We start from the raw sequence: 24,322 nt of genomic DNA on the forward strand, positions 1-24,322 counted from the left end.
AGACTGACTGAGGATTTTCAGTTATTTGCTGATGATGCAAAGTTGGGCAGAAATATAAGTAGAACTGCTGATGCTGAATCCTTTCAGGAAGATTTGAATAGACATTTTACTTGGACAAAACAGTGGGTTTGTAGTTTAGCTGGTCAGGCCAACGTTGACTCAAGGGAATTTTTTCACTACACACCATGCAAGAGAAAGAATAATTATGGCAGACTAACATTGGTGGATAGTCATGACAGAAGACTAACAGCTGCAAAGGATATAGTGGAATTATTGAACAAGCACTTTATCAGTGTATATCATACTGGTATAAATGATTCAGTACAATACATAAAAGAGAGGCAAGTATTAGGCGAATTGGAAGTGAAAGAAGTAGAGGTGTATCAAATGTTGGTTGGGTTAGATGTGCATACGGTGGTGGGAATGGATGATGCATCACCGCATACTAATAAGGAATGTGTACCACAGTTGGTTATGCCCTTGACCTGGTTATTTAATGAAGGTCTTGCAGTTGGTAGAGTTCCTAAGGAGAGGAAAGAAGGCAAATTAGTACAACTCCACAAGCATGGTTCTAAGACAGAAGTCTCCAACTATAAGCCAATCTGTATAACTGCAGTTGTGGTCAAGGTGTTGAGGAGATTGGTAACGATAGAATACAAAATTGGGTTGATGGTCATCAAGGATTTGTAAAGGGTAGGTCCTGTTTTAGTAATTTCCTTGCATTTTATGATAAGGTGACGAGTGTGTTAGATAAAGGAGAATCATATACAGTCATATTCTTAGACTTTGCAAAAGCATTTAATAAATTACCACATGATAATTACTTAAATTAAGGGGATATTAAATCCCACATAGTTTTAAAACTGAATAAGAAACTCAAAGATTGGAATCAGAGAGTTTCTTGCCAAATATAGTAAACTATAAAGTATCGGCGACACTAGCGTTAGCCAATGCAAGTGATCCTAGTACGTAGTACAATACCGGGCAACTCGTTGCAAAGGTGGTGAAGTTCAGATCGCTATTCTTAGGTATTTTCCATAATGTAAAAACACATTTCCTAGGAAATGTATGCTGTCATTACATTATGGAGGGAGGTCACTACCCAGACCGGTTTCAGCCTTTTTTTGAGGCTTCATCAGTGAGTAGCTAGACCTAATACCAAAGTGTATAGCGAAAAGAACTTATGTACTCTGCGAACGAGTTTTCCAAACAGGTGCAACCATTAAGTTACTTAAGTATAAAGAGCTAATAAGCTTCATTTCGGCAATGAAAACATTACTTAAATTAGCTACTCACTGATGAAGCCTCAAAAAAGGCTGAAACCGGTCTGGGTAGTGACCTCCCTCCATAATGTAATAACAGCACACATTTCCTAGGAAATGTGTTTTTACATTATGGAAAATACCTAAGAATAGCGATCTAAACTTCACCACCTTTGCAACGAGTTGCCCGGTATTGTACTACGTACTAGGATCACTTGCATTGGCTAACGCTAGTGTCGCCGATACTTTATAGTTTACTATATTCGGCAAGAAACTCTCTGATTCCAATCTTTGAGTTTCTTATTCGATTTAAAACTATGTGGGATTTAATATCCCCTTAATTTAAGTAATGTTTTCATTGCCGAAATGAAGCTTATTAGCTCTTTATACTTAAGTTACCATAAGTTGGTGTACAAGCTGCAGAAGATGGGAATAGATTAGTATATTGGTTAGATGGATCAGAGACTGGCTCTCTGAACAATAGCAGCAGGTTATGTATGATGGAACACTGTCTCAAAATAGAAGGGTAACCAGTGATGTGCCTCAGGGTTCTGTTCTTTGACCCCTGCTGTTTCGCTTGTTTTTAAACGATATATCATGTTGACTGAGTGAGGATCTTCAGTTATTTGCTGATGATGGTAAGTTACGAAGAATTATAAATATCACTGCTGATGCTGAATACCTTCAGGAAAATTTGAATAGACTTTTTTACTTGGACAAAAGAGTGGGGTTGTAGTTTTAATATCAATAATTGCAAGGTGTCACATTTTGGTGTGCAGAAATATAAGGCTGTGTACTATATCGATGGTGCCATACTGCAGGAAGTGGATGAGATTAGAGATATGGGAGTGATAGCTGACAGTAGACTGAAGTTTAGAGGGCATATTGCTAGCATTGCAAAGGTTGCACATTGTAGTGCTGCTATGATAAGAAGTGCTCCAAAATACAAGGATAAGGAAGGAAGTGGTTTTGCCACTGTATAAGTCAACAGTCAAGACCACGTTTGGACTATTGTGCTCAGATCCGGTCGCCTGGTTATCAATGTAATGCAGAGACATTGGAGAGGGTTCAGAGATGAGTGACTAAGATAATATCAGGAGTTTGTAATGCTGGCTATGGAGAGATGTTGAAGAAATATGGATTGAAGAGTTTGGTGAATAGGAAGAAGAGAGGTGATATGATAGAAACATTTAAATTAGTGAGAGGATTTTATCGATTTTTTTATAATCCTGGATTAATATCTAGGATTATAAAAAAAATTAGAAGGTGAGAGGAGAAGAACCAGAGGTTATCCCTGGAAGTTATGTAAGAGTATGGTGAAGAGGGATGTGAGGAATAGATTTTTTACATGCAGAATTGTCAGTGAATGGAACACATTACCAGAATGATGACAGAAGTTTTTTCACTTGGCTATGCTACCAATTATATATTTGGTTTAATCCTTTATCCAAGTGCAAGTAAACAAAGTTTGTGCCTGAAGTATTTTCAGGACTGGAGCAACTTGTGGCAAAGATGGTAAACTTCTCATCACTTGCCTTAGTATCCCATAATGCAAAGCAAATCTCCTTGCAGACATGTATAATGCTATGCATTAAGGGAAGGGTCACTACACAGACCGGTTTTGACCTTTATTGAGGTTTCGTCAGTGGGAGCCAGACCCAATGGTAGTGATACTAAGGTGGAAGTAATGGAGAAGTCATATTTCCATATACCAGTTGCCAAAAGGTGTCACGCCTTATTATTAACATTCTCTGGAATAGAGATAAGTTGATGGAAGTTTTTCATTTGGCTATACTACCAATTATATATTTGGTTTCAGGGCAGCGGCAACCCAAGGGTGCAAGGGGTGCACCACCCGAGCGGCAACATTGATAGGGCGTCATTTTATGTAGCTAATATCTAATTTGGATTATACAATGCAGTATTAGGGGCGGCCGATAAAAATTTGCACCCGGGTAGCAAAAACCCTTGCCGTGCCCCTGTTTGGTTTAATCCTTTATCCAGGTATAAGCAAACAAAGTTTGCACCTGAAGTATTTTCAAAACTGGGGCAACTCGTGGCAAAGGTGGAATAACTTCTCATCACTTGCCTTAGTATCCTATAATGCAAAGCACATCTCCTTGCAGACATGTTTGGATTTGGCTCCCACTGATGAGACCTCAATAAAGGTCGAAACCGGTCTGGGTAGTGACCCTTCCCTTAATGCATACATTATACATGTCCAAAAGGAGCTGTGCTTTGGAAAAAAAAAAGGAGCTTTCCTCTTTTTTTTTTTTTTTTTTTTTGCAACCCTCGCGTACACATGGTACTGATCTACTGCATGTTGTACCAACTGTCATGTGTGGAATTATTATTTCTGAAAAAAAAAAAAAAAAAAGCTTGCATCCTCTGTACTTGCCACCCAAAGATAGATTTAAGTGTTCAAGTCTTGTCACTAACTGGAGGAACTTTTTCTAAGCCTTTCTTCAAATGATTCCCAAGTTAGTTGATTTCAGGCACAGGCAAGAGTGTTTTTTCTGCCAGAAACTCAAGAAAATCTACTGTAGAACCTAGATTATTTCAGACAGTGACACATCCTGTTAGGGTTGGGTACCAACAGATGACAGCACTTGTTTGACTGTCTCTTCATCAGTTGCCACTTATAATTAGTGATAATCATGAGCCAGCTATCTCTGACTGGCTACCAGTGGAGATTGAACTGCCCGCTTAGTCTCCAAAAGCTAGATGGGATTAAAATGCCTTGCCTATTCCCTATAAGTGAATAAAAGGCATTAGCTGATTATTATTATTTATATATGTTAGGGATGGAAGGGCAAAATTATAATTATCATTATTATTATTATTATTATTCAGGCCTCCATGGAGTCAAAAAACTCATCGTGGGAGGTCCCTCCTAAGAAATACAAAGTCTATCAAGACTTATCGACGGGAGGTCCCCCCCCCCTAAGAAACACAAAGTCTATCATACCACTCTTTAAGCTCATTGACCATTCTCGCTCTCACCACTCCATCAGGCAATGCATTCCATGGTTCAACCACCCTTCATGCAAAGAAACCACTCCTCACCCTCTTGCTCACAGATTCCTTTCATAACTTTATGTGATGAGATTCATTATGAGATTCATATTATTCATATCATATTATGTTATGAGATTCATATAATGTTATGAGATTAATTGAAGAATCATGTAAGATAATTTCAGAAGCTATAGTTGTTCCATAAATGCAAATAATCTCTTGGATATTTATTTCTGAGAAATGGGAGAAATGGAAAGTGGAATAATTCATTAGATCAAACGTTACATTGTAGTGTGGATCTGGTCATCTGGTGGTGGTTGTGTTTAGTTAGTCTAGGAAACGTGTTTTTAAATTTAAATACAGTGTGGCTTTTTGTCTCAAATTGTGCTGCAGTTGTGCATTGGTTAGATACAAGTGTCCTTCAGTGGTGTTATTGTTTGGAACTGTGTTGTATATATTGTGATTTCACTGCTGTTTGTTTCACTACTTCAACGTGTAAAAATGGCGTCCAACAAGAAACGTATGTCAGTGGCATGCAGGACTTCTACTTCTACACGAAAGGCTGACTCAGCATTAGATTTTTCGCAATGGATGCATTGCAGAAACTGCTACATGTATGTGGTGAAGAATGTGAAGGATCTGTGGTCAGTCTGGCTAAACGAGAAGAACAAAAATGTCGATGTATGTGAGAAGTGTCGGGAGAGGCTGGAGCGTTTAGGAATGGAAGCTGACATTGGAATCATAGTGGAAGAACTTCGGCGGGAGTTCATGAAAATGAAAAATGACCTTCATCTTCTGCATGAGGAATTGGAAGTGCTCAGTAAGGAGATACTGGAAGTTAAAACTGAGTTTAATGTGTTAAACAGAGAAATTAGGACTATAGAGATTACTTTAGCTGAAGTAACTAGAACAGGATTATGTATGGGTGAGTCTTTGGTGAATGATGCAGCAATAAATAGTATGGGAGTGATTGGGAGTCAACAAAATAAAACCAAAGAGTGTGGGGGGGGGATAAGTAATAGATTGAGTAATGAAACTGGGAGAGTCATGCTGAATAGCATAGAAAATGAGTCCATGAGTAATGCTTGTGTGGACTTGAATGAAGTTAAGAGTGGTAAGATATATGGTGATTCTATGATTAAGGGTACGGAGAGTGATATGCATGAGGAGTGCTCGGCTGATGGGATAATAGAAAGAGTGGCTTTAGCAATAAAGAGAGGGCATGAAGCAGACAAGATGATAGTTATGGTGGGTACAAATGACCTGAGTGGTGGTATAAATCTGGTAGGAAAAGATTTAAGAACATTGTTAGATATTGTGAAGAGGAAAAGTGTCAATGGGAGGATAGTGTGTGCTTCCTCGTTTTGACAATTACAAGTTAAGTAGACAAGCGATGGCAATGAATGATATGATTGCAAGAATGTGCAAAAAAAGAGGTCTGGAATTTGTTGATGTCTGGAGTGTGTTTGAAGGAAAAAGACAGGTGTATGCTAGAGATGGACTGCATCTGAACATGGAAGGACATAAGCGATTGAAGAAGTTACGGTTTTCTGAACAAGTTGAAGTAATTGGGTAGGGAAACTAATATTGAAAAGGTCGAGTGTAAGAGAGAGAAACAACTTTAGCACTGATTATATATTTATTGATCCTTATACGCAGAATAAATTGCAGAAGAGAGGGGATAAAAATCGGCATGGAACTACTGAAATTAGTGACTTATATATCAGTTCTAAAGCCGGTACAAGATCTAGAGGGAATCTGCAATATTTGTATACCAATGCAAGAAGCATTCGAAATAAGAGAGAAGAATTTTTGGCATTAGTCAGTGCAATCTCACCAAAAGTTGTAGGCATTAGTGAAACTTGGCTGTCAGCAGAAGATGTGGTCACTGGAATTGAATGTGATGGGTACAGTATTTTCAGGGAGGATAGAGAAGATAGAACAGGGGGAGGAGTGCTGTTGATGATAGCTGATATGTTGCAGCCAAAGAAAGTAGTATATCAAGATGATAGACATGTGAATGAGAGTTCATTTAAGGCGATCTGGTGCAAAATAGTGACCAATGCAACCAAATATACAGTTGGATGCTGCTATAGGCCAGGAAGTATAGAGGGAGATATTGAATTAATGCATCAGCAAATTAGTGCAATGAGTACAGGCTTAGTGATTATTATGGGGGATTGTAATTACGGTGATATCAATTGGAAGGAGGAAATATCATGTAGCAAAAAGGAAATGGAGTTCATACATCTTCTATGAGATAATTACTTGAAACAGCACATAACTGAAGGGACACGTGGTGTAAGAGTGTTGGACCTGGTTATTGGTTCAGAGGTTATATGCATAAGTAAGGTGTCCTCGTTACCTCCAATTGGTGAAAGCAATCATGTGGTATTGACTTGGGAGGTTGCAAAATCTGTGGATTTCTCTGTTAAGAAGGGATATAAACGGAACTACAGGTTAGGCAATTATAATTATAATAAGGTTCGGAGTGAGCTTGCAGCCATCCCATGGCAGAACATATTGCAGAGGAAAGATGTTAGCAGCGCATGGGATAAAATCAACGGGTATCTGAGGAAAGCAATATCAGATTGTGTCCCCATGGTCGGGAAGTCAAACAAGGCAGGCGTTAGATGGATGAGCAGTAGTATCAAGCTTGAACTGCAAAAAAAAGAAAATGTTATGGAGAATTTACAAGGAGAAAGGCGATCAGTATACCCATGAGCAGTGCAAGGCTCAAGCTAGGAAGGTTACCAGCATAGTAAGAAAAGCTAAATCAGATTATGAGAAGACCTTAGCCAAAGAGATCAAGGGTAATCCCAAAGAGTTCTTCCGCTATGTAGCAAGTAAAAGGAAGAATGACTTCGGAAGGATAACTTTAGTGGGTGCTGATGGTATTGAGGTGACAAAATCAGATGTAATAGTTGAGTTACTGAGTGATCACTTTTCAAAAGTCTATCACCCAAGTGAGGATATCTCTGTACCTGTAGCAATAACTAATGTGAGAATTGAAGCTAAAGAATCAGAGGTATTTAATATATTGCAAAATTTAAATGCAAACACTGCTGTAGGCTTAGATGGAATATCAGCTCAGGTGTTGCATGAATGTGCAAATGAATTGTCAACCCCTCTTACCTGGATATTTAATTTAAGTTTGAACTCTGGTATGGTCCCTAGGGAGTGGAAGTTAGGCAAAGTGGTTCCTTTGCATAAGGGTGGCTCTAAAACTGCGGTAGTTAATTACAGACCAATCACCATCTCAGGAGCAGTGGTAAAAGTATTGGAAAAGTTGTTAAAGACAAAATTCATGAATGGGTGGATCAGGATATGATACTCTATAGAGGCCAACATGGTTTTGTTAAAGGTAGTCCTGCCTTAGCAATCTATTAACTTTTCATAATAGAATGACATCTGAGTTGGACAAAGGAACTGGCTACACAGTGGTACTTCTGGATTTTGCTTAGGCCTTTGACAGGATACCCCATGGAACACTGTTATGCAAATTGGAGCAGATGGGAATGGATACTAAATTGGTGATATGGATAGGAGAATGGTCCAGGGAGAGATACCAGAAGGTAGTGTATGGAGGAGCCGAGTCCAGGATGAGGCAGGTGACCAGTGGTGTGCCTCAGAGCTCTGTGCTTGGGCCATTGTTGTTTAATTTGTATATAAATGATACAGGAAATGGCTTACAGGAAGATATTCAGTTGTTTGCTGATAATGCAAAGTTGGGTAGCGCAATAAAAAATCAAACTGATGTTGAAAGTTTGCAGGATGATTTAAATAAGCTGGTAGAATGGGCAAAAGATAATGGATGTCAGTTCGATGTGGAAAAGTGTAAAGTCATGCATTTTGGGATTAAAAGATTACCAGCTGTGTACTACATCGATGGAAAGGTACTCCAAGAGATTGATGAGGCTAGGGACTTAGGGGTATTGGTAGATAGGGAGATGAAGTTCAGAGGACACATTGCTAAGGTGACCATTAGATAGTAAACTCCAATTTAGAAATTGGAGTTTACTGTCTAATGTTTACTGTTACATAAATTCATACATTTATAAAGGGATAAAGACTTTAAATAACACTTTGATAGTATATAAATGCATATAAATGGAAGTATGTATATATATATATATATATATATATATTATATTACACATAGGATTACTTGGTTCTTGAAGAACACACTGACATCCAGAAATAAAGAGGTTATTATTCCCCTTTATAAAGCATTGATACTTCCACATTTGGATTACTGTGCTCAGGTCTGGTCACCTGGATTCCTTGGAGATGAGGAGGCTGTGGAGAGGGTTCAAAGAAGAGTGACCAAGTTGGTCAGTGATGTAAAAAATGCTCCCTACATTGATAAATTGAGAGCTTGTGGATTGCAGAGGTTGGTTGATAGGCGGAGAAGAGGGGATATGATAGAAACATTTAAATTACTGAAAGGTTTTTATAGGATTGATGCAGGGGAAATGTTTCAGCTGTGTGATAGTCATGGAAGAACAAGAGGTCATCCCTGGAAATTAAAGAAGAGTGTGGTTAACAAGGGTGTCAGAACAACATTTTTTCCCTGGAGGGTGATGAATGAGTGGAATTCATTGCCTGACTTAGTTGTGAGCTCTTCATCTGTAAATGAATTCAAGAAGAGATATGACAGATATTGTTTTGCTAGTTTGGGTCTCCCGCGATGAGTCTACTGACTCCATGGAGATACCCATGGAGTCAGTTTATTTATTATTAATATACATTAATAATAAATGTATATTACCACTTTTTTTATCTTCTCTTATTTTTCTTTCTTTAAAAAATTAAAAAAATAGTCTGATAGATTATCAGAGTAAAAAAGGTTTTCACATTTTGTGAAGCCCAAAGAACATATTGCCACCATTAGATAGTAAACTCCAATTTAGAAATTGGAGTTTACTGTCTAATGTTTACTGTTACATAAATTCATACATTTATAAAGGGATAAAGACTTTAAATAACACTTTGATAGTATATAAATGCATATAAATGGAAGTATATATATATATATATATAGTGTCAAAATATACAACTTACACATCACGAATGCAGTAAAAAGTTAATAATCATTAATACAGATATAAACAATAATATGTTTAACAGTTATCATTGTAAACAGATATATTTTTCAAACTTGACATAACAATTTTCTCTTTGCCACATAAAACTGTTGATTATAACTATTTTATAAATTTTTTGTCATATTTGTTCATGAAAGTGTCTCTAATTCAGTATCTCTTAGATTAATGGTTTAAAATTAGGATACAAAAATGCTAGCCTCATGGATTTTTTTTTTGTTTCTCTCTCTCTCTCTCTCACACACACACATACACACACACACACACACACACACACACACACACACACACACACACACACACACACACACACACACACACACACACACACACACACACACAATTTTCCTTTTAATTTCTTTCTCATTGCCAGATATATTTATCTGACAAAGAGAGAAAACCTTTCTAAGTAAGGGTAAACAAAACTCTTAAGCAGCTGACTTCAAATTCATTGAAAGTGATCAAAATCAGCATTAATACTTTACCCAAAAGCAAAAGATACCAAAGATACACAAACAACAAGAACATCCAACAAGTTGAAGTAACTACGGCAGAATGACCCTTTGTGCAAAATCAGGCCATAGGCAACTGCCTGCAAATAAAAAATAAAATAAAATAAAAATCAAAACTGTGATATGATGTCCTTGTTAATTTGAAGAAATATGATTTGCAAACAAATTATATCAGAAGTGTTCCAATTATAATAATTATTATTATTATTATTATTATTATTATTATTATTATTATTATCAGACCTCCATCTCAAAAGACTGACAAAAGATGTCTACTTGAAAAAAATAAATTCATCAAACTATGACTTATATTCATTCACAGTTCCCACACCCATACAAAATGCATTCCAATCACCAGCCACTTTCTATACAAAGACCCTGCTCTTCACTTTGTTTCTCACACTCTCCTTTATACAGCTTACAGGAATGGCCTCTTCTTCTACCCTTGTCCCCCACTACTCTGTGGATGAGATTTCTATAAAAAATCTCATCCACAGTAATCAGGTAGCTCATCCTCTGACCACCTTATATGTCTCAATCATATTCCCTCTCCTACTTCTTTTCACAAGATATTGAAATTGAAGAATTGCATTCCTTCAAATACTGAAACCTGATACTACCTTACTGAATCATCTCTAAGATATTCATTCCTTGAAAACCAAGTGACAGAATTGTGCATAGCAGTTCATAGGTGACCTGGTAAAGGCCTTATAGAAGGGAATCATAACTTCTTTACTTCTACATATTAAGGCCTTCATCATTGCCATATCTGTTGCCTTCTTATCACTGCCATAATCTACAATTTTAGCAACATGACTTCTAAACTTCAAGTCTCTGTCTGTCACCACTTCCAGATACCTCACCTATTCCACTGCCTTCAAAATTTCTCCATTAATTGCAAAACTTTTGAATCCCATCTTTGTTTACCATTTTAAAGATCTCACACTTTGCAATAATGAACTAGTAGCTCAACTTGCTCACTCACACAGTTCAAAACCTCCTGTAAGTATTCAAAACCTCCTGTAAGGATACAACATTTATTCCACTTCTCACAGTTCTTTGCATTGTCCTAATATTATTAACATATTAGTTAAACAATAACAGTTCAGAAACAGCTTTTGTGGCATACATCACTAGTGACTCCTCTTTTTGGGATACCACTCATTCATACATAATTTGCTAATACCTGTCTGATAGCCAATCACCTGCCGAACTGATTAATTCATTATCCAACTTTGTTCATTCCAAATCAAACCCACGAAGAAATTATATTCTTGTTTTGTCCTTTAGCAAAGTGTAAACAAACAAAGCTTGCACATGAAGTATCTTCACAACTAAGCTACTTGTATAGAGAAGTTGATAACTTCTCTATACAAGTGCTAATACCTGTCTGATAGCCAATCACCTGCCGAACTGATTAATTCATTATCTAACTTTGTTCATTCCAAATCAAACCCACGAAGAAATTATATTCTTGTTTTGTCCTTTAGCAAAGTGTAAACAAACAAAGCTTGCACATGAAGTATCTTCACAACTAGGCTACTTGTATAGAGAAGTTGATAACTTCACATCAATTGCCTTAGTATCCCATAATGCAAAGCACACATCTTTTCAGGTGTTTATAATGCTATGCATTATGGTAAGGGTCAATAACCAGAGCAGTTTCTACCTTTATTGAGGTCTGATCAGTAGAAGCTAAAGACCTTTGAAAAATGTAAGTACAGTGCATCTCCCTTATCCAGTGAAGTTGATATCATGTTATAGCACATAAGCAGATTTCAGAAAAATGACCTCAATTTAATGAACCCATGCTGACTCATAGAGAATAATGATATTATCAACAAAATTCTGATGTTGAAGTTATCAAAATAAAACCTATTTTCACTCCTTTGGGATTTGTTCTATTGCAAGAGACAGAAGATATCACAGCATATCACTATGCATCCCTTAAGACACACAGTCGAACCTACTGCCATATTAGCAAAAAAGTTTATTGAATCCTTCAATATCTCTTGAGCACTCACCATCAGTCCCCTACTTTACCATACCTTCTACACTAATGCTCCTTATGATGGCACATTTATGAAGATGAAACACTAATCTGATATACTACTCACTGAATACCTCGACTATATCCTCTGTAGTAGTTACAAAGCTGCCATTTTCATCCACTAATATCAATCTTCTATAATCATTCTAGAAGGTCTTACCCATGACCTTCTAGAATGTCAGGGGTGAGAAAAACTGTATAATATTTTTCTTTGCCTAATTAGCAAATTTCTGGCCACATTGCATGCTAGCTGTTCTTATCAATCAAGACTCTCTACAAGTGCAAGATTCTCAACCTTCATGTGCCCCATGTCAGTGGTCTCAAACTGGCAGCCTGTGGGCCGCATCCGGTCCCCGAAGCAATTTTACACGGCCCGCGAATGCTTTTCAATTATGTATTTGTTGTAAATATGGTGCTTATAGTTTTAGAGACATAGAGATATGGACTGAGCTTACGTGCGCATAAGCTCAGTCCACATCTACAATTTACAATCAGTAAATTTAGTTCGCCAGCCGACAGTTGGTGGCGCTTCAGTATTCTGGTGTTTCCAATGCACAGCTGCGCAGTTCATATTGCAATACAGATGGAGACAAACTAACATAGCTTATAAAACCTGTTTATTTGTGCTTGTTGTTAGATCTACATTATATCAATACCTATCATTTAGAATTGTGCATAACTTTTGAGTATTGCTTTCATACAAAAATTCATCTTGTTGAATTAAAGTTCTAAATAAAATTATAATAGTGATTTTAATTAAGAGATTAAACTGCAAGCCATGTCTTTAACAAAGAGTAAAAGAAAACTGGATGAAGAAGGACGTGTTTTTCAAAATAAATGGGAAATTATATACTTTTGTGGTGTTGTGTGCAATAAAATTGTGTTTTATTTGTAATATGGGAATATCAGTTCCAAACGAATACAATTTATGTCGCCATTACGAAACGAATCATGAAGAAAAATTTGAAATGTTGGAAGGCAAATTGAGGAAAGAAAAGTTACAGTTTCTGAAATCTGGCTTACAATGACAACAAAATTTTTTTACTGAAGTAAATAAATCCAGTGAAGCAACAGTTCACGCAAGTTTTGCTCTCGCGCACATCATTGCAAAACGATCAAAACCATTTACTGATGGCAAATTCCTTAAAGATTGTTTGATTAAGTCTGCTGAACTTCTTTGTCCTGACAAACAACAATTATTTAAAAATATTAGTTTGTCAGCCAACACGGTAGTGGAACGTATTAACGAAATCTACAAATGGAGCTAATTAATTTAGATATAAATCTTATTCAAAGATTTGAAGATACAGATTTGATTAACTTTCATTCATACTTGTCAAAAGATAAATACCCTCAGTTACGAATTTTTGCAATAAGAATAATCGCTTTGTTTGGGAATACATTTATATGTGAACAGTTTTTTTTCGCAGATGAAAATTAATAAGTCTAAGAAAAAAACCCGATTGACCGATGAGCATCTACAATCCGCGATGAAGATAGTTTCTAGTAATTTTTCTCCAAAATTATAAAGAAGTTTATAATTATTTATATAGAAACATATCTATTTTTTCTGTGTGTATCGAAGAAAAATTTAATAAATAAAAGAAAGAGAATAGGTTGTCATTATTTATTCTCAAGTTATAAAGGTTATAAAAGGGTTTCATAATTATAAAGGTTATAAAAGGGTTTCATAATTATAAAGGTTATAAAGGGGTGGTATCTATACATTAGGGGTAAGTACGGTTCAATATATATATATATATATATATATATATTCTCTCTTATTTTGTTAAAAAAAAAAAATTCCGGCCCGTCAGCTGCTTCACATCATGCATTTGAGTTTGAGACCACTGCCCTATGTTACAAAGTGACTAATATAGCTATTCTTTAGGAAATCAAAGAATGCATTCTCCATTTTACCAGATGCTATATCTTTAATTCAGTCAATATTACTATAATTAAAATCAACATTAACAATCATTCCTCTGGATGATTGGTAAGTAAACCAAGCTTAATTTATTTGCTTACATTTATTACCCAGAATCCACTTTCCTTACAATGTATTGCCCTGTCCCCATCCATCCATTTTTCTGTCTGTCTTGCACTCATGTCCCCATTTCCTCATTTCTCGTACACTACCACTTCAGTCTCCCCTATTCTATTTTTAATATTATTATTCAGGACCTCTATGATGTCATAAGACTCACTGTGGGAGCATCTTACACAACATAAAGTCTATCATATGATTCCTTAAACCCATTTAAGGATAGGAATCAGGAAATGCATTCGATAGTCCAACCACCCTCAATGAAAAAAAAGGCCACTCCTCATACTCTCATTCACCACTTCCATTTGTAACTTCCAAGAATGCTCCTTCTTGTTCTACCATACAAAAGAGCTCACCAGTGTGAACACTGTAATAACCTCTCAACAGTTTAAATGTCTCAATCATACCATTTCCTTCTATCTACCAAACTCTGCCATCTGCATGCTCTCAGCCTGTCCTCATAGCTAATATTGTATCATCTGAATATCACTTTTGATATCTGCCTTTGCACCCTCTCCAAGATTAATTTATCCAGCTTAAATCCCAGCGACAAAATCTGAACACAGTAATCCATATGTGTTCTAATCAGGATTTTATGCTGGTCAGCATCCTTCACAGTACTGCAGCATTCCTTAGGATTATTTCCACACATGTCCCCTAAACTTTAAATTACTGTCAATAATCACTACATGGTCCCTTGCCACCTCCACTTCTTTGTTAGAGGACTTGTACTAGAAGAAGTGGAGGTGGCAAGGGACCGTGTAGTGATTATTGACAGTAATTTAAAGTTTAGGGGACATGTGTGGAAATAATCCTAAGGAATGCTGCAGTACTGTGAAGGATGCTGACCAGCATAAAATCCTGATTAGAACACATATGGATTACTGTGTTCAGATTTTGTCGCTGGGATTTAAGCTGGATAAATTAATCTTGGAGAGGGTGCAAAGGCAGATATCAAAAGTGATATTCAGATGATACAATATTAGCTATGAGGACAGGCTGAGAGCATGCAGATGGCAGAGTTTGGTAGATAGAAGGAAATGGTATGATTGAGACATTTAAACTGTTGAGAGGTTATTACAGTGTTCACACTGGTGAGCTCTTTTGTATGGTAGAACAAGAAGGAGCATTCTTGGAAGTTACAAATGGAAGTGGTGAATGAGAGTATGAGGAGTGGCCTTTTTTTTGATAACTTATTCAAATTCTCCCGAAGGGCTACCACATCATCACTATTACTAATAACCTTTCCTAACATCATCTGCAAGCAACAGAATATATCTCTGCAATCCATTGACAATGTTATTAAAAAATATGGGTCCAATATGAGTGGATCCCTCAGGAACCCCACTTTTATCTTTGCTCACTGGTCTGACAACTGTTTCGAAATGGATGGTTCTCCTCAGAGACCAAGCAGAAACCTTAAGAGAGCAAAAACTCTCGTTCATTACTAAGGAACTTGAAATGACTAAATGACAGAGAGGTGTATTTTTTGTAAATGAACTCTCGGTCAGTGCACAAAGTATTTACTAAAATAAAGAGACAAAAGGCTTCAGTTTGGTGATGCAAAATTATATAAGTAAAGTGTATATTAGATCCAGCATTATTTCAAAGTTGAATGCAGAAACTATGAAAGTTTGTAAAAATAAGTTGACCAGAAAGCTTACTGGAATACACTCACTGGCATTCATGAGTTGCTTTAGCATGGACTACTTAGAAAACATAGGTGTTACTTTGTACTGAACGAGAGTTTTTGCTCTCTTAAGGTTTCTGCCTGGTCTCTGAGGAGAATCAACCAGTTTGAAACAGCTGTCAGATCAGTGAAACCTTGTCAAATTGACTAATAGAAAGTGAATATATAGATGCTTGGGCAGTGCCTGTTTTCTAAGTAGTGTTAAAGCAACTCATGAATGCTGGTGAGTGTATTCCCATAAGCTCTCTGGTCAAATTATTTTTACGAAACTTTCAAATTAATTTAGTTTGGCAATTGCGAAGTGTGTGATAATTATGGGGGACTTCAACTATAGTGATATATTCTGGGCAGAGGAACCAGAATGCAGTAATAAGGGAACTGAATTTCTGGATTTCTTGAGGGACAACTACTTTAGACATCATGAGGTGGAGAGAACACAAGGATCAAGGGCTCTGGATTTAGTCATAACATTAGAGGATCAGATTGTGACGGAGATAACATAATTGCTCCCCAGGTGACGAGAGTGATTATGTATCCTCCGTTGGATGATGAACAGGCATGTGAAGGAATACAAACAGAAAGAATTTATGTAGAATTATACGGAAAGCAACTATCAGACTTAGAAACCAGTCTGCAGCAGTAAAATGGATGAAAGAATTTGAAGAAAGAGGCGGTCATTAGTGCATCAGAGAAACTTAAGAAAAAGTTATTAACAGCAATGGCAGATTGCATACATTGAAAAAGTTAATGCAATTTGAAGTTAAATGGATGACAAAAGAAATAAAAGGAGAATTGCAGAAGAAAAAGATATTATGGAAGACATCTAAAGAGAGTAGTGGAGAACAATTGCATGAGGAATATAAGGCTCAAGCTAGGAAAGTGACTGGTATTGTAAGGAGAGAAAAATTAAACTATGAGTGGAAACTGGCACTGCAATCCAAAGAGAATCCCAAGGAGTTTTTTGACTAGGTCACGAGTAGAAGGAAAAATGATAGTACACAGATTACCTTGCTGGGTGGAGATGGGGATCAGGTGACCAAAGCAGATGACATAATCAAGGTGTTTAAAGATCACTTTATTACAGTGTTTCATTCAGGTATTACAGGCTGTATTCAAAGGATAATGACTGGTGAAGTGTTAGAAGTGAATGATGAGGATGTATTCCGAATACTGAGTATACTAAATGTCAATAAGGCAGAGGGACTAAATGGAATTTCACAACTTGTTTTCAGGGAATATGCTATGCAACTGACTGTGCCATTAACTTTGTATTTAATGAATGTCTTGCAATGGGGCAGGTTGCTGAAGAGTGGATAGATGGTAATTTAGTAGCATTGCATAAGGGTAGTGGTAGAATGGAGCTATCAAATTATAGGCCTGTTTCTATTTCTTCTGTAGTTGTTAAGAATTTTGGTACAAACTCCTATACAGAATTGGGCAGTGAGGGTAATATAATTTATACAGGCCAGCATGGATTTGTTCAAGGGAGCTCTTTTCTTAATACTCTGGTTACCTTTTACAACAGAGTAAGAAGAGCAGTGGATGAGGGTGGGCAGTACACTGTCTTTTTTTGGATTTTTCCTAGGCATTTGACAGGGTGTGCCACATGACAAGTTGGTTTTTACATTTCGACATATGGGTTTTTAGATTAGGTTAGTGGATTGGATTGGTGATTGGCTCTCTGATAGATATCACAGATTTGTATATGAGGGGGAACAGTCTCAGGGAGTAGGAAGGTTACAAGTGAGTTCCACATGATCAGTCCTGGGACCATTAATGTTTGGTCTTTATGTCAATGATATACTGGGAGACATCTGAATGTCTCCCAGTATATCTACAGGGAGACATTCAGATGTTTGCAGATGATGTGAAACTTGGGAAGGTTATTAGTAATGGTGTTGATGTTTTGGCTCCTCAAGTGGATTTGAATAAGCTGGAAAAGGTGAGCAAATGAATGGGTATATCAGTTTAATCCAACAAAATGTAAGGTTTTAAAATTTGGGATCTACAGATGGGATGAATCATAGTCACTTGATAGAGTTATATGGAAAGAAGTGGAGGAAGCATGGGATCGTGGAGTGATGGTGGATAGATATTTGAAGTTCTGAGGACATATTGCAAAGGTTGTGAAAGCACTGCAGAGAATTGCTGCAATGCTGAGGAGGATATTCACTATGAGAGATAAAAATGTGCTGGTCCAATTCTGTAAAGCTTTGGTCAGACTACATCTGCATTTCTGTGCTCAGATCTGGTCAATGATGGCAATGAAGCAACCTTGGAGAGGTTGTATAGAAGGATAACAAAAAATATATCAGGACTGTACAACATTGATTATGAGGATAGACTGAGAACATGCAGATTACAGTGTTTGGTGGACAGAAGACCTGAAAGGGGGGGGGGTATATGATTGAGACATTTAAGCTGTTGAATTGTTATTATCGAGGTTAACACTGAGGAGATTTTTCATATGGTAGAACGAGGGAAAGAAGGACAATGGGCCATCAATGGATGTTGCAAAAGATGTGAGTAAAAGAGTATGAAGTAAGTTTTTTTGAATGGAGAGTGGTAGGAGCATGAAATCCATTGCCTGAGAGTGTGATGAACATGCAGACTATGGATGAGTTTGAAGAGTGGTATGATAGACTTTCTATTGACCTCCCACAGTGAGTCTTGTGACTCCATAGAGGTAGGGAAATTAATAATAATAATTAAAAAAGTCTCCAATTTTTCTGATGTTCTGATACAGGATAAATACTAGATTTTTCTGGAAATTAGCACGTATAATAAAGTGCGTCAAATCTTTGAATTCCAGTTTTCAATATTCCTTACTCAAGTACTCTCTAAAGTATTATTATTATTATTATTATTATTACTGTGTGACACTTCCAAGGACTCACTGAGGGAGAACACCTACTCTACAACTCTCTGTCTCCTCAATCCACTAACCACAGCGAACCATCATCTACACCAGTACTTCCCAAACTTCTGGATGTCAGGGCCCCTTTGGAAAAATTAAAATATTTCATGCCCCCCCCTCGAAAAAAATTGTAATATAGACATATATTATTATAAATTTTATTGTATTTCTATTCAATACAAAACATACACAGCGAATATTGCAAAAATCAAATGCAAATATTACATTTTTAGCATCTTACATACACATTTGACATGGCACATTATCTCATATTTTTATATAGATAGATATATTGTTATTGTACATTTACAGTACAAGCACATGAAATGTAAAATGAATTAAAATTATAATTAAAAACATAAAAGAAGTTTAATAACAATTTAATGTGATGGATGTGTTTCAATACTGCTACACAAAAAGTCAATATCAGGTGAAATATTTGAAACTGCAATTCTTAGATTCCTGCTTTGAATCGAAACTTATACGAATAAGCATATATTTACTAATATTCATTAACCACCGAAATACGCAGGAAGCAAAATTTGTGAACCCTCCAATGCGTGATTTTTTTCCATTAAAATATAAAAAATAACGAAAAAGAAATAATAAATAATAGAAATTATATACATTTCTTTTAAGATAAAAAAATCTACTTACTCTTAAAACATTTTAAATTTATTTTCATTATTTCACAGCCCTCTCAACAAAATCTACGGCCCCCAAGGGGGCCGCAGCCCACAGTTTGGGAAGCGCTGATCTACACCATCTACCACCTGCCACAATCACTAGTATTTTCACAGACAATCACAAAAATCCATGCCTATAGCAGGATTTGAAGCTGCAGCCTTTTGGCTGGAGAGCGGATGCGCTAACCACTCAGCCACACAACTTTTACATTCACTTTTAAATAAGAAAGTACGTAACTTCAATAACAATATTTTAATAAGATTATAATGTTAAAATACGGATATTTTGGTTTGTGTATCTGAAATCATTATAGATAAAAAAACAATGAAAAATTCATATATAACAAATTGAAACTAAATAATATAAAAAAATTTTATCTTCTTCTCATTTACAGTTTCAAGCATGATATGCAAGTTATTACACTATATGAAAAAAAAAAAAAAATATATATATGTGTGTGTGTGTGCGCACGCGTGCACGCACACACACACGCGCACAATGCTTGGAAAGAACAAGTTCCTCACATTATGGAACAAACAGCCATGGCATTCACCTTAATAAAATCTTGGAGCTCCTTCTGTTGCAATGATTGCAGCAATCCTTTCAGGGCATACTTTCCACTAGTGTACAATAGTGATCAATAGTCATTTTGGACCATTCTTCATGTAGGCATGTAACGAGGTGATGAACTATTGTGGGGTAATGTCTCTTGACCTCATCTGATACTCCAGTTCATTCCACAGATGTTCAATAGGACCAAGATCAGGACTCTGTGGAGGCCAGTCAAGTGTGGTGACATTCATGTCCACAAACCACACAGTTACAGCAGTAGCCTTATGACATGCCACATTCTCTTCTGAAAGAGAGAGAATGGTCAGTTCCATAGAAATGCCAGAAAGTAGCAAGCATTGCATTGTCCAGAAACTTCTCAGAGTTCAATGTTCATGGCACCACAAACAGGAATCTGAGGCCTCACCAGGAAAAACAGGACCATACTATTACACTGCAACTTCTGAATTTAATAGTTGGGGTTATACACTCTGGTAAGAGATGCTGACTGCAGGTAGCACTTGCAGTTGACTCCCTGTGCTTCCATCTCAGTATGATATCACTGATTATTGACTTAGAATGGCCCAATTTGTTAAAAATTTGCCAAACAGATATACCTATAACATGGCTTCCTCTCACAATGTTTCTTTCAAATTCCATTAGTTCCTTTCTCACAAACAATTCACCCACACAGCTGTACACTTGAGAACATCATATTCCTCCAATTTATACTGACTACAAATCCATGACTCATTACATGGCACCTTGCCCATGGGGGTGTCCATTAACTTCTTTTCAAGTAGTGTAGTTGTTAATAACAATTTCTCAAATTTTGGGCATGGATATCAGTGAGGTTTAGCTTGGGATGATATAGAAAAGTGATTTTAAAACTTTTCTAATCATGGCCGACCAAAGGAAATACATTTTATATCTTTACCCATTTTGTTTATAACATATAAAAAAAACAACAGAAAATTAATATTATGCATGTTTTATTAATCATTAAATTCAGAAGGAAAATACAATGGCAAAAAGAATCAATAAAAAATTAGCACTTTTTTATTGTTACTTTTGTTAATGGTTTTTTTTCTTTCTTGTTTATTGTTCTTTTTTTAATTCCATGTCCCATATTGTGCCAGTTCTGTCATAGAGAAAGATAGTAGTGATGACACAGTTTGTAGATTGATTCAGAAACTTTTTTACCAAGTGACTGCAATGTCACATTTAATTAAGCAAACCAAGAAAATGTTCTTAATTTCATTGAGTTATTCATTATTTCATGACACCTTCAAGGAGACCAAAGATTCATTTAGGGAGAACACCTACTCTACAAATCTCCATCTCCACCACTAAATTCATCAACTAAACCAACCGCTACTACTGTCATCATCTACCACCACCATTAGTATTTTTTGTTCTGTAAATTGTGTGTGTTCTCTAGGTTGATTTGTCTGTGTGCGGGATGAAAAACCTGAGTTTCTGGGAGAAAAACAACTGAGATCGGCTAACTCACCTTCGATTGAAAAAACCCATATAAAGATTCCTCTTGTCATGATGAATTTAGGCCTTTTCCGAAGGGTGCAACAACATACTGTCATTCTTCCAATTGCGATAGGAGTTAAAAAATTACAAAAATAACTATTAATCAGTCTGTCCAATAATCAGTAAGCCTGTATAAAAATTCATTTTTGATAATCGAAGTAAGCTGATACAATCCACTAACTTAATCTAGCAAACCACTAATGGGTCACAAACTGCACTTTGATAAACACTAATATACAAGAACCTCAGCAATCTCTTTGAAGAGGCATTCAAATTTGTATATTCTTCTATGTAGAAACTTTGCATCATTCCAGAGATCCAGTGGCCAGTGCTGACAATTCCATGTTCTGCTCGGCTGGACTTGTGATGTTTAATCATCTGAATGTAATGCATTTTAAAATGGAATATATTTTGAAACAAATCAACCTATTTGTCCAAAATAGGATAAGTTGTAGAGATGATGCAGAAGTTTTTTTTTGCTTGGTTACAAAGCTTATTATGATTATTATTATTCGTCACACCTCCAAGAAGTCAGAAGACTTATCACGGGAGGACACCTATTGTACAACTCTCTGTCTCCACCACTACACCACACCTCTACTACCAATCATCTACATCAATGCCATCTACTGCCCACCACCACCACAACTAGTATTTTATGTCTGTAAATTGCGTGTGTTCTGAAGTTATATTTGACAAGAAATTATACTCTTGTTTTAATCCTTAACTCAAATGTAAGCAAACAAAGCTTGTTTGCAAAGTATCTTAAAGCATAAACTCTGTTTGTTTCCACTTCACTTAGTTAAAGGGCAAGTTGAAATTAAATGGAATAGGATAGATATATGTAGTAATAATGGAGGAATTTTGCCTTCAGGAAATGGAAAAAGTAGATCATAAATTTGAACACATCTGCAAATAGAGTGCAAAGTACTTCTAAAACATTAAAGTATTTCTAACAGTTTCCCAACATACCAATTTTTTTATTTTATTCTTTTTTTATGTTTTTTTATTTTATTATTAGCATTTTTTTAGAATTCTGATAGTGTGCAACCTGGCACCCTTGTGACTGCACATGTGAAGATAAATATTGTGTATAGCAAACAGTTTTAATATGATGTATTTCAATTTTCTATTGTGTACTTTACAATGAAGATGGTTTATGATACATAAACTTACATATATATATATATATTTATCTTCCTCCTTCCACTCATCATCATCAAAGACTTTGGACCAGCAAATCACAGATCACTGAAGATGGCTGTACAAACAGCCTGAATTTCAAAGAGGCAAAATGCCAAATGTCATAATTTCTCTTAAACTCATTCACACTAGATTCAAAATCACTACTTCAACAAGCAAACTGATCCACTCACTCACTCCCTCAATGCTCTGTGAGAAAAAAATTTCCGCATTATGAAAAATTCCAGCAACTAATATACTATAACACCCTTTCAGAAGTTTCTTACCTCTCTTTCTCCTGTTTACCACTGTGGTCTACATACTATCAATCTATCCCCAAAATCTGCATATCATAATCCTGATATCATCTTTGTAACTCTTTTTTACACCCTTTCCACAGTTTCTTTATTCCCTCTGAATACCAGAGACCAAATCTGTGGACAGTAGTCCAAGTGTATAATATCAAAGCCTTGTAAAGAGGCAAAATGACTTTCTTATCCTTCTCCATGTAATGTTTGTTTCAACATTGCAATTATCCTTCAAGTTCTATATGGAATTTTTGCCATGTGACATTTGAACTTCAGTTTCCTATTCACCATAATTAAAGATCCCTAGCCTCATCAATTTCTTATAACATAATCCCACCAATATAATATGTTGCAGGAAATCTCATCAAGCTCAGTAGCCGCAGAGCACTCTCTGTGCCAGTTGCTGCACTATTTAAAAAGTTCGGGCTTTTGTTGAACACGCCTCGTATAGTTTGTCTGTCAACCGACTGCTGTATGCAACTTCTTACCAATTATTCTAAAATCTTTACCACTCTTCCAGGGATACTGATAAGTTGGGAGTTAGAAACATTAGTTTTTGAACCATTCCATTGTGTGCAACAGGACTATAAATCATTCTTTCCATCCTTGTAGGATCTTTCCTTAGCTGAGATTCAAATTCTATAGCTGGGTCAATGTCCTAACAGTTTAACAGCATAATATTATAAAAATATTATTATCATTATTATTATGTGACACCTCAAGGGAGTCCAAAGACTCATCAAGAGAGAGTGTGCCAACAGCATCGAATGATTGAACCCCTTCCAACTACTAACCGAGCTCAAACTTGCTTAACGTTTTGCGTGAGCCATTAGTAGCAGAGGCTCTACCAATTAACCAACCTTTGCTGGCAAATATCTTTAATGTAGTGATGTGTGTTTCCTTATTTAAATGAATTTCCCACAGTTTGTCTTTCAATCAAAAGTTCTATACACATTGAAAACCTCACTACTGAATGGATGTAAAATAACTGGAAAGGATTTATGAGCTACCCTTTTGAAATCAGTCTGTGTTTGCCTTACTCTTGGTGTATCAGCATGCATGTGAAAATGTCTTGTTGAACAAGGCTAAAATACTAGTTTATAATCAAATTACCTGAATAAATGTAGTTATTTATTAAGTATAATTTCTGGGAAATTCCCATGCTACTCCTCTAAAACACTATTAATATAATTAACGGCTATTTTAGCCTGTTTTTGTTTAGGAGTGTCCCTTATATTTAATACATTGGCTAACATAACTCAAAAGGGGTATATATATATAATTTAGGACATTACAGGCGAGTGTAGAAGGCAATTATGGCAGAATAAAAAATGTTGAAAAATTATGTACATACCTTGATTTTGGTTTAAAGATGCCTTCTAAATCCAAGCTCTTGTGGAAGGAAGGGGAGAACATGGGGATGTACTTGGGACACGGGAAATAAGTTTGGGAA

The 24,322-nt window shown here is 36.2% G+C and overlaps 1 protein-coding gene across 1 annotated transcript in view; it reads right to left on the reverse strand.

Moving 5' to 3' along the window:
* LOC150108907 (muscle calcium channel subunit alpha-1-like) overlaps window positions 1-24,322 on the reverse strand; it is a 1,617,925-nt gene that overhangs the window by 732,069 nt on the left and 861,534 nt on the right. Inside the window, exon 24 of the mRNA XM_090414483.1 lies at window positions 9,871-9,977. Coding sequence (XP_090270609.1) covers window positions 9,871-9,977 — 107 coding nt within the window. The remainder of the gene's footprint in view (window positions 1-9,870; window positions 9,978-24,322) is intronic.

The sequence above is a fragment of the Typopeltis vanoorti genome, chromosome 2 (assembly GCF_054136105.1).
Source record: "Typopeltis vanoorti isolate ZY-2024b chromosome 2, IOZ_Tvanoo_1.0, whole genome shotgun sequence".
Classification (NCBI taxonomy): domain Eukaryota; kingdom Metazoa; phylum Arthropoda; class Arachnida; order Uropygi; family Thelyphonidae; genus Typopeltis; species Typopeltis vanoorti.